Here is a 12508-nt window from a genome sequence, read left to right as displayed (position 1 = left end):
CACAGCAGGTACACACACAGACACACACCCTCACCTCCGTACGCACAGAGACCGGCATCACGCTCAGAGCCCCACAGCAGGTACACACACAGACACACACCCTCACCTCCGTACGCACAGAGATGGGCATCACGCTCAGAGCCCCACAGCAGGTACAGACACACACCCTCACCTCCGTACGCACAGAGACGGGCATCACGCTCAAAGCCCCACAGCAGGTACACACACAGACACCCTCACCTCCGTACGCACAGAGACGGGCATCACGCTCAGAGCCCCACAGCAGGTACACACACAGACACCCTCACCTCCGTACGCACAGAGACGGGCATCACGCTCAGAGCCCCACAGCAGGTACACACACAGACACACACCCTCACCTCCGTACGCACAGAGACCGGCATCACGCCAGAGCCCCACAGCAGGTACACACACAGACACACACCCTCACCTCCGTACGCACAGAGACGGGCATCACGCTCAGAGCCCCACAGCAGGTACACACACAGACACACACCCTCACCTCCGTACGCACAGAGACCGGCATCACGCTCAGAGCCCCACAGCAGGTACACACACAGACACACACCCTCACCTCCGTACGCACAGAGACCGGCATCACGCTCAGAGCCCCCACAGCAGGTACACACACAGACACAAACCCTCACCTCCGTACGCACAGAGACCGGCATCACGCTCAGAGCCCCACAGCAGGTACACACACAGACACACACACCTCACCTCCGTACGCACAGAGACCGGCATCACGCTCAGAGCCCCACAGCAGGTACACACACAGACACACACCCTCACCTCCGTACGCACAGAGACCGGCATCACGCTCAAAGCCCCACAGCAGGTACACACACAGACACACACCCTCACCTCCGTACGCACAGAGACCGGCATCACGCTCAAAGCCCCACAGCAGGTACACACACAGACACACACCCTCACCTCCGTACGCACAGAGACGGGCATCACGCTCAGAGCCCCACAGCAGGTACACACACAGACACACACCCTCACCTCCGTACGCACAGAGACGGGCATCACGCTCAGAGCCCCACAGCAGGTACACACACAGACACACACCTCACCTCCGTACGCACAGAGACGGGCATCACGCTCAGAGCCCCACAGCAGGTACACACACAGACACACACCCTCACCTCCGTACGCACAGAGACCATCACGCTCAGAGCCCCACAGCAGGTACACACACAGACACACACCCTCACCTCCGTACGCACAGAGACCGGCATCACGCTCAGAGCCCCACAGCAGGTACACACACACACACCCTCACCTCCGTACGCACAGAGACCGGCATCACGCTCAGAGCCCCACAGCAGGTACACACACACACACCCTCACCTCCGTACGCACAGAGACGGGCATCACGCCAGAGCCCCACAGCAGGTACACACACAGACACACACCCTCACCTCCGTACGCACAGAGACGGGCATCACGCTCAGAGCCCCACAGCAGGTACACACACAGACACACACCCTCACCTCCGTACGCACAGAGACCGGCATCACGCTCAGAGCCCCACAGCAGGTACACACACACCCTCACCTCCGTACGCACAGAGACCGGCATCACGCTCAGAGCCCCACAGCAGGTACACACACAGACACACACCCTCACCTCCGTACGCACAGAGACCGGCATCACGCTCAAAGCCCCACAGCAGGTACACACACAGACACACACCCTCACCTCCGTACGCACAGAGACCGGCATCACGCTCAAAGCCCCACAGCAGGTACACACAAGACACACACCCTCACCTCCGTACGCACAGAGACGGGCATCACGCTCAGAGCCCCACAGCAGGTACACACACAGACACACACCCTCACCTCCGTACGCACAGAGACGGGCATCACGCTCAGAGCCCCCACAGCAGGTACACACACAGACACACACCCTCACCTCCGTACGCACAGAGACGGGCATCACGCTCAGAGCCCCACAGCAGGTACACACACAGACACACACCCTCACCTCCGTACGCACAGAGACCGGCATCACGCTCAAAGCCCCACAGCAGGTACACACACAGACACACACCCTCACCTCCGTACGTACAGAGACGGGCATCACGCTCAGAGCCCCACAGCAGGTACACACACAGACACCCTCACCTCCGTACGCACAGAGACCGGCATCACGCTCAGAGCCCCACAGCAGGTACACACACAGACACACACCCTCACCTCCGTACGCACAGAGACGGGCATCACGCTCAGAGCCCCACAGCAGGTACACACACAGACACACACCCTCACCTCCGTACGCACAGAGACGGGCATCACGCTCAGAGCCCCACAGCAGGTACACACACAGACACACACCCTCACCTCCGTACGCACAGAGACCGGCATCACGCTCAGAGCCCCACAGCAGGTACACACACAGACACACACCCTCACCTCCGTACGCACAGAGATGGGCATCACGCTCAGAGCCCCACAGCAGGTACAGACACACACCCTCACCTCCGTACGCACAGAGACGGGCATCACGCTCAAAGCCCCACAGCAGGTACACACACAGACACCCTCACCTCCGTACGCACAGAGACGGGCATCACGCTCAGAGCCCCACAGCAGGTACACACAAGACACACACCCTCACCTCCGTACGCACAGAGACCGGCATCACGCTCAGAGCCCCACAGCAGGTACACACACAGACACACACCCTCACCTCCGTACGCACAGAGACGGGCATCACGCTCAGAGCCCCACAGCAGGTACACACACAGACACACACCCTCACCTCCGTACGCACAGAGCGGGCATCACGCTCAGAGCCCCACAGCAGGTACACACACAGACACACACCCTCACCTCCGTCACGCACAGAGACCGGCATCACGCTCAGAGCCCCACAGCAGGTACACACACAGACACACACCCTCACCTCCGTACGCACAGAGACCGGCATCACGCTCAGAGCCCCACAGCAGGTACACACACAGACACACACCCTCACCTCCGTACGCACAGAGACCGGCATCACGCTCAGAGCCCCACAGCAGGTACACACACAGACACACACCCTCACCTCCGTACGCACAGAGACCGGCATCACGCTGAGAGCCCCACAGCAGGTACACACACAGACACCCTCACCTCCGTACGCACAGAGACCGGCATCACGCTCAGAGCCCCACAGCAGGTACACACACAGATACCCTCACCTCCGTACGCACAGAGACCGGCATCACGCTCAAAGCCCCACAGCAGGTACACACACAGACACACACCCTCACCTCCGTACGCACAGAGACGGGCATCACGCTCAGAGCCCCACAGCCGGTACACACACAGACACACACCCTCACCTCCGTACGCACAGAGACCGGCATCACGCTCAAAGCCCCACAGCAGGTACACACACAGACACACACCCTCACCTCCGTACGCACAGAGACCGGCATCACGCTCAAAGCCCCACAGCAGGTACACACACAGACACACACCCTCACCTCCGTACGCACTGAGACGGGCATCACGCTCAAAGCCCCACAGCAGGTACACACACAGACACACACCCTCACCTCCGTACGCACAGAGACGGGCATCACGCTCAAAGCCCCACAGCAGGTACACACACAGACACACACCCTCACCTCCGTATGCACAGAGACGGGCATCACGCTGAGAGCCCCACAGCAGGTACACACACAGACACACACCCTCACCTCCGTACGCACAGAGACGGGCATCACGCTCAGAGCCCCACAGCAGGTAGGATTCAATACACCTTTCCCACCGTGAACACGACACCTCAGTGTACTTCTCTCCCACTGACCCTCCCCCTCCTAGCACTTTTCTTTAACTCTTACTAAAGTGGCTATTTTCAAGAAGGTTTTTACTTACAGTGATCGTGATATGTGGTTGGTTTAACCTACCTTAATTCTATGTACTGAGTTGCTCTGGATAACAACGTCTGCTAAAGGATAAAAATGTAAATGTATTAATGTTTGTGTGTCCCTCTGTGCCCGTGACAGGCCTGTATGGCAGACAGCATCATACTGAACCTGGCAGGCCAGCTAATCATGTTACAGAGAGACCGTTCTGGACCACAGTTACAAGAGAAGGAAGACCAGAAGAAACTGGTGAGTCCCAGTCACATCCCCTATTCACCTCCTAGCAGGGTTGGGGTCAATTACATTTCAATTCAGTCAAGTGTACTTCCTGAATGGAAATGGATTTGACCCCAAGCCTTCCCCCTATTGATAGTTGTCTTGGATTGTCAGGTTATAATATATCTAACAATAGGAAATAATCATTACACCCAGCAACCAGTCAGTTCATTATTGATTAATTTATTTGTATCATAAATGATACATTATATATTGTAGTTCTAGTGTGTGTGTGTGTGTGTGTGAGAGAGAGGTTGTTATGGTGTGTAACTCTCTCTCCCTCCAGCTGATGTTCTGTCCTCCAGTGGTTCTGGCCCAGTATGTAGAGAATGTGTGGACGACGTGTCGTAGTAGCGGGAAGAAGCGCCACCTACTGGAGGCTCTGTGGTTGTCGTGTGGAGAGGCTGGGATGAAGGTATGTTGCTGCTTCATACTGCTATCTGTTTTTACTACTTATGTTGTGGATTATTGTCATTTTTGTTGTTGTCTGTAAATGGACAAATAAATTAACTAAACGTTGTCTTTGCTGGCTGCAATGATTCTACAAACCTAATTTCCTTATATGATGTTCTGTTATCTTATCTGAAGGTGTGGCTCCCCCTGTTCCCTCGTGACCATCGTAAGCCCCACTCCTTCCTGTCCCGCCGCATCATGCTCCCCTTCCACATCAACATCTACCCCCTGGCCGTGCTGTTTGAAGACGCCCTGGTGCTGGGGGCCTCCAACGAGACTGTGCTCTATGATGGACTGCAGGTAGGGAGGAGGAGTATTATTGTAGTAGTAGTTATTATATTAGTAGTATTCCCTGGTGCTGGGGGCATCTAATGAGACTGTGATCTATGACAGCCTGCAGGTAGGGAGTAGTAGTAGTAGTAGGAGGAGTAGGAGTAGTAGTTGTTATAGGAGTAGTAGTAGTTATAGGAGTAGTAGTAGTTATAGGAGTAGTAGTAGTAGTAGTTATTATAGGAGGAGTAGTAGTAGTATTCCCTGGTGCTGGGGGCATCTAATGAGACTGTGATCTATGACAGCCTGCAGGTAGGGAGTAGTAGTAGTTATTATAGGAGGAGTAGTAGTAGTAGTAGTAGTAGTAATAGTAGTAGTAGTAGTTATTATAGGAGGAGTAGTAGTAGTAGTTATTATAGGAGGAGTAGTAGTAGTAGTAGTAGTAGTTATTATAGGAGGAGTAGTAGTTGTTATAGTACATTTACATTTTAGTCATTTAGCAGACGCTCTTATCCAGAGCGACTTACAGTTAGCACATACATTATTTTATCGAACCCACAACCCTGGCGTTGCAAACGCCATGCTCTACCAACTGAGCTACATCCCCTGCCGGCCATTCCCTCCCCTACCCTGGACGACGCTGGGCCAATTGTGCGCCGCCCCATGGGTCTCCCGGTCGCGGCCGGCTACGACAGAGCCTGGATAGTAGTTGTATTCCCTGGTGCTGGGGGCCTCCATTGAGACCGTGCTCTATGATAGCCTGCAGGTACTGTAGTAGGAGTGTTTGGGTCTGGGTGGGATAGCTCGGAGCATCTGCTCTTTTCTATCCATTGTTTAGAGTTTTGATTGGTCGGCTTGGTGTAGGAGGAGCATAATGGTCAAGGCATTTGTGTCAGAGATCTGAAACTATTTTTCTAGCTGTATGTTCACTTTATTTCAGGGAAAGCGAGTCAGTGGGCAGATAAGAGGTTTAGAGATACGAATATATATTTTTAATATTTTCTCCAGGGTCCCAGAGAGGGCTGGGAGTCACTAGAGGGGGTGTTCCCCTATTGCACTGTGGAGAGGACCTCCCAGATCTACCTCCACCACATCCTGAGGCAACTCCTGGTCCGTAACCTGGGGGAGCAGGCCCTTCTCCTGGCCCAGTCCTGCGCAGCTCTCCCCTACTTCCCCCACGTCATGGAGCTCATGGTCCACGTGGTGCTGGAGGAGGAAGCCACCTCCCGGGAGCCCATCCCCGACCCGCTGCTGCCAACCGTGGCCAAGTTCATCACCGAGTTCCCCCTGTTCCTCCAGGTAAGAGAGAGAGAGAGAGATGTTGATGGAGTGGTTAATGGATGTCGCCTAGTCTAGGACATTAAAGGTCCTGAGTTGTGTTCCAAATAGCATCCTATCACTACTTTTCACCTGGGCTCATAGAGCTTGTAGTATTTGATTAGGATCCCCATTACTACTCTGGGCCTAATGTAGCTCCGCCTGTGTGGTCCTGCTCCAGACAATCGTGCACTGCGCCAGGAAGACAGAGTTCGCCCTGTGGAACTACCTGTTTGCTGCCGTGGGAAACCCCAAGGATCTGTTTGAGGAGTGTCTGATGGCTCAGGACCTGGACACAGCTGCATCTTATCTCATCATACTACAGGTAAACACTTATCCACCTGGACACAGCTGCATCCTATCTCATCATACTACAGGTAAACACTTATCCACCTGGACACAGCTGCATCTTATCTCATCATACTACAGGTAAACACTTATCCACCTGGATACAGCTGCATCCTATCTCATTATACCACAGGTAAACACTTATCCACCTGGACACAGCTGCATCCTATCTCATCATACTACAGGTAAACACTTATCCACCTGGATACAGCTGCATCCTATCTCATTATACCACAGGTAAACACTTATCCACCTGGACACAGCTGCATCCTATCTCATTATACTACAGGTAAACACTTATCCACCTGGACACAGCTGCATCCTATCTCATCATACTACAGGTAAACACTTATCCACCTGGACACAGCTGCATCCTATCTCATTATACTACAGGTAAACACTTATCCACCTGGACACAGCTGCATCCTATCTCATCATACTACAGGTAAACACTTATCCACCTGGACACAGCTGCATCCTATCTCATTATACTACAGGTAAACACTTATCCACCTGGACACAGCTGCATCCTATCTCATTATACTACAGGTAAACACTTATCCACCTGGACACAGCTGCATCCTATCTCATTATACTACAGGTAAACACTTATCCACCTGGACACAGCTGCATCCTATCTCATCATACTACAGGTAAACACTTATCCACCTGGACACAGCTGCATCCTATCTCATTATACTACAGGTAAACACTTATCCACCTGGACACAGCTGCATCCTATCTCATTATACTACAGGTAAACACTTATCCACCTGGACACAGCTGCATCCTATCTCATTATACTACAGGTAAACACTTATCCACCTGGACACAGCTGCATCCTATCTCATTATACTACAGGTAAACACTTATCCACCTGGATACAGCTGCATCCTATCTCATTATACTACAGGTAAACACTTATCCACCTGGACACAGCTGCACCCTATCTCATTATACTACAGGTAAACACTTATCCACCTGGACACAGCTGCATCCTATCTCATTATACTACAGGTAAACACTTATCCACCTGGACACAGCTGCATCCTATCTCATTATACTACAGGTAAACACTTATCCACCTGGACACAGCTGATCCTATCTCATTATACTACAGGTAAACACTTATCCACCTGGACACAGCTGCATCCTATCTCATTATACCACAGGTAAACACTTATCCACCTGGACACAGCTGCATCCTATCTCATTATACTACAGGTAAACACTTATCCACCTGGACACAGCTGCATCCTATCTCATTATACACAGGTAAACACTTATCCACCTGGACACAGCTGCATCCTATCTCATTATACTACAGGTAAACACTTATCCACCTGGACACAGCTGCATCCTATCTCATTATACCACAGGTAAACACTTATCCACCTGGACACAGCTGCATCCTATCTCATTATACTACAGGTAAACACTTATCCACCTGGACACAGCTGCATCCTATCTCATTATACCACAGGTAAACACTTATCCACCTGGACACAGCTGCATCCTATCTCATTATACTACAGGTAAACACTTATCCACCTGGACACAGCTGCATCCTATCTCATTATACTACAGGTAAACACTTATCCACCTGGACACAGCTGCATCCTATCTCATTATACTACAGGTAAACACTTATCCACCTGGACACAGCTGCATCCTATCTCATTATACTACAGGTAAACACTTATCCACCTGGACACAGCTGCATCCTATCACATCATACTACAGGTAAACACTTATCCACCTGGACACAGCTGCATCCTATCTCATTATACTACAGGTAAACACTTATCCACCTGGACACAGCTGCATCCTATCTCATTATACTACAGGTAAACACTTATCCACCTGGACACAGCTGCATCCTATCTCATTATACTACAGGTAAACATACTCCCCTATCTCATATCGTAATAGCCAGAGGCAAACATTATTTAGAAATGTGACTGGTATCGGGGTTAGGGTTGGAGCCAGGGTTAAGGTTAGGGTTGGAGCCAGGGTTAAGGTTAGGGTTGGAGCCAGGGTTAAGGGTTAAGTAGTTAAAGGGCTTGTATTGATAATGTGACTGTTGTCCTCAGAACATGGAGGTTCCAGCAGTGAGCAGGCAACACGCTACGCTACTCTTCAACACGGCTCTGGAGCAGGGCAAGTGGGACCTCTGTCGTCACATGATCCGATTCCTCAAAGCCATTGGCTCTGGAGAGATGGAGACCCCACCCCCAACACCAACCACTCAGGTACAGGAAGGAACAAATGTATAATCGCTTTCTGTCTTCTATCGCTGTCTTTCTACCTATCTCTACTCTTGTCTCTCTTTCTGTCTTCTATCGCTGTCTTTCTACCTATCTCTACTCTTGTCTCTCTTTCTGTGATTGTCAGACAATCTGACACGTTTCTTAGGAGTTAGACCTAAACATCTTAACGCTTTAGTTTTATCTATGGGGATAATGGTTGAGATGGTCTAAACATACTGTATAGATTGAAGACTGGTCTTAAGGCTATTGCCTCCACCTCTCTATAATTGGATATGGAAACCCATAACTGGCTATACGGTGTATTTCCATTTGTATAGAAGCCTGCCGTTTCAGAGGCTTACTGGATGAGTTTCCCCCTGATAATGATCTGTCCTGTCAACAGGAACCCAGTTCGACAGGGGGTTTTGAGTTCTTCAGGAACCGCAGCGTCAGTCTGTCTCAGTCAGCTGACAGCATCGCTTCTGGGAAGTTTAACCTACAGAAGACCTTCAGCATGCCCTCTGGGCCCTCCGCTAAGGGGTACGCCACAAACACACACACACACTTTCTTTGACAACTCCTCTCTTTAGGGATCATAGGATCCAGAGATCCAAAGGCAGCTTTTGTTTGTTGAGTATCTAATGTGTACTGAGAGATATTCTCCTCTTCTAAACCATTGTGACGTTCTCGGCTCAGTACACTGACCCCCGTCAGCTCATTAAGGTGCAATCAGGTCCTGATTTGACTGAAAGTTTGATGGAATTGAGCCCAACTCTGGTAAATCACTGTATGTACTACAGGCCTTTGTCCTCATCGCTATAACTCCTCCTCCTAGGTCTGAGAGGTGGTCTAAGGACAGTGACTGTGCAGAGAACATGTACATAGACATGATGTTGAGGCGTCACGCCCGCCACCTCCTGGAGCACGTCAGACTGAAAGAGCTGGGTTGTTTCTCTGCCCAGCTGGGCTTCGAGCTGATTGGCTGGCTGTGCCGCGAGCGCACGCGGGTGGCGCGGGTTGATGACTTCGTCATGGCGCTGAAGTGTCTCCACAAGGACTTCCTGTGGCCGTTTCCTGTCATCCCAGCCTGCTCCATCAGCTCGCCTTTCAAGAACGGACACCGCAGGACAGGTGAGCGCCAGGGTTTGTGTGCGTGTGTGCAACCCTGTGTGTGTATGTGTGTGTTTAGATCATTGGAATACTTGTGAAAATGTGTGTGACTGCTGGGGCTGCAGGGGCTCTCTCTGTCTTAGCCTTGGCTGTCTGTCCCCATCACGCTCTGACTCATTGTGTTTTTATGCAAACTTTGTGACTGAGAATACATTTTTTTCTCAAGTCGCATTTGTTTTTTATCATTCAATTAAATCTGACCCAGTGTGTGTTCCTCCCTCTTCTTCCAGTGCTGAGCCAGCGTCTACTGAAGTCCCAGTCAATAGACAGCCTGTTGAACAGTGACATGGACACAGCGCCCCCGCAGGTCGCAGCACACAACAGCAACCACAACCACACCTGGCTAGACGGGCTGGGGACTCTGGGGCCGGAGCCTAAAGAGATGGACACTGCCTCGTCCCACGGGGGGCCACAGACACAGGAGGCCTTCCTCTCTCCACTAACCAACAAAAGTAAGTAGTCTTCAACAGAAGATAGGAACACTTGAGACTGTCTCTCTCTTTCCCTGAGATAAAGTCAGACGGCGAACTCTCTTCTCTATCTCCCTCTCTTCTCTACCTCTCTATCTCTCTCTACCTCTTCTCTCTCGCTCTCGCTCTACCTCTCTCGCTCTACCTCTTCCTCTCTACCTCTCACTCTACCTCTCTCTACCTCTACCTCTCACTCTACCTCTCTCTACCTCTTCTCTATCACTACATCTACCTCTCTCTCTCTACCTCTATCGCTCTACCGCTTCTCTATCGCTCTACCGCTTCTCTATCGCTCTACCGCTTCTCTATCGCTCTACCGCTTCTCTATCGCTCTACCGCTTCTCTATCGCTCTACCGCTTCTCTATCGCTCTACCGCTCTCTCTACCTCTATCGCTCTACCGCTTCTCTATCGCTCTACCGCTTCTCTATCGCTCTACCGCTTCTCTATCGCTCTACCGCTTCTCTACCGCTCTCTCTACCTCTATCGCTCTACCGCTTATATATCGCTCTACCGCTTCTCTATCGCTCTACCGCTTCTCTATCGCTCTACCGCTTCTCTATCGCTCTACCGCTTCTCTATATCTCTATCTCTTCTCTATCGCTCTACCTCAACCTCTCGATCGTTCTACCTCTACCTCTCTCTCTCTCTCTCTCAAGTGGAGGAGTGCAGTATCGGTTCTGCCACAGACCTGACAGAGACCAGCAGCATGGTGGATGGAGATTGGACCATGGTGGATGAGAACTTCTCTACACTCAGTCTGACCCACTCTGAGCTGGAACACTTCTCCATGGAGCTGGCAAACAAGGGACCACACAAGTCCCAGGTCCAGCTACGGTAAGCCTGTCCTCCCACTCATAGAAAATATATCAGTAGACAGGATTTCTAGTTCTATTTGACGTCCCAATCAGAGCAGGGTCCATTTGCATAAAACAGCTTAAGTTTTTTCCCTTAAGGGTTTACCTTAAGGAATAATTTCCTCTTACCTAAGGGAATTGTTTAAGGGTGTTGCATAGAGCCCCTCAAACATTTCCTTAGGTAAGAGCATAATCTAAGGGTTTTATGGTAGTTTGAAGGCATGTACAGCAGAAAGAGTCTCCAATTACCATGGAGACGACCTGATTCACTGAATGAACATCTCATCAAAGAGATCACATTTATCAAAACTGGATGGTCTTCAGAGATAGATGGGAGGGGTTGAGGGTAGCTGAAGGATGGGACTAAAAACATTTTGGGAGATCGCATAATAGAACTTCTACATTCAAGACAGGAGTAACGTTGATTCAGAAGATAAAACACGTTTCTTGTAGTTACTTTTTTCTCAACTTGTGTCTATTACATTCTAGCACGTCACGCTAGTTTACAAAGTAGGTAGCCAGCTAGCCAGCTAGCTTTGTAGCCATGGATTGTGCACTTTATATAGTTTGACTACATAGCTAGCTGGTGGATGTTTTCTTTTTTTAACCAGGGCAGAGAAAAGCAACATTCACCTCCACACATGCTGTTTCCATTGATATCCATCCTGAATAAAGCACGTAAGGGACCTCATGGGTACCCTTAACTTTTTCACTTAATTTAAGGGGGAAATTCGCCTTAAAATGTTTTGTGCAACTGATTAAATTTAAGGAAACTTTAAGGGAAAAGATATGGGGAAAATTAACTTAAGGTGTTTTATGCAACCAGGCCCTGTACTTTACTATTTATAGGCAGGTAGCTTAGTGGTTAAGAGCGTTGTGCCAGTAACCGAAAGGTCGCTGGTTCTAATCCCCGAGCTGACTAGGTGAAAAATCTGTTTGTGCCCTTGAGCAAGGCACTTAACCCTAATTGCTCCTGTAAGAGCGTCTGCTAAATGACTAAAATGTAAATGTATATATTTTTTACAACTTTTACTTCACTACATTCCTAAAGAAAATAATGTACTTTTTTACTCCATACATTTTCCCTGATACCCAAAAATACTTGTTACATTTTTAATGCTTAGCAGGACAGGAAAATTGTCAAATTCACGCACTAATCAAGAGAACATCCTTGGTCATCCCTACTGCCTCTGATCTGGTGGACTCACTA

The 12508-nt window shown here is 50.3% G+C and overlaps 1 protein-coding gene across 1 annotated transcript in view; it reads left to right on the top strand.

The window, feature by feature from the left end:
• LOC121573444 (guanine nucleotide exchange factor subunit RIC1-like) overlaps window positions 1–12508 on the top strand; it is a 111305-nt gene that overhangs the window by 90125 nt on the left and 8672 nt on the right. Inside the window, exons 16-25 of the mRNA XM_041885447.1 lie at window positions 4031–4138; window positions 4452–4580; window positions 4754–4918; window positions 5897–6187; window positions 6387–6530; window positions 8647–8805; window positions 9206–9342; window positions 9638–9933; window positions 10203–10424; window positions 11101–11278. Coding sequence (XP_041741381.1) covers window positions 4031–4138; window positions 4452–4580; window positions 4754–4918; window positions 5897–6187; window positions 6387–6530; window positions 8647–8805; window positions 9206–9342; window positions 9638–9933; window positions 10203–10424; window positions 11101–11278 — 1829 coding nt within the window. The remainder of the gene's footprint in view (window positions 1–4030; window positions 4139–4451; window positions 4581–4753; window positions 4919–5896; window positions 6188–6386; window positions 6531–8646; window positions 8806–9205; window positions 9343–9637; window positions 9934–10202; window positions 10425–11100; window positions 11279–12508) is intronic.

The sequence above is a fragment of the Coregonus clupeaformis genome, chromosome 9 (genome assembly GCF_020615455.1).
Source record: "Coregonus clupeaformis isolate EN_2021a chromosome 9, ASM2061545v1, whole genome shotgun sequence".
Lineage (NCBI taxonomy): Eukaryota > Metazoa > Chordata > Actinopteri > Salmoniformes > Salmonidae > Coregonus > Coregonus clupeaformis.
This window is presented reverse-complemented; position numbering and strand designations above follow the sequence as displayed.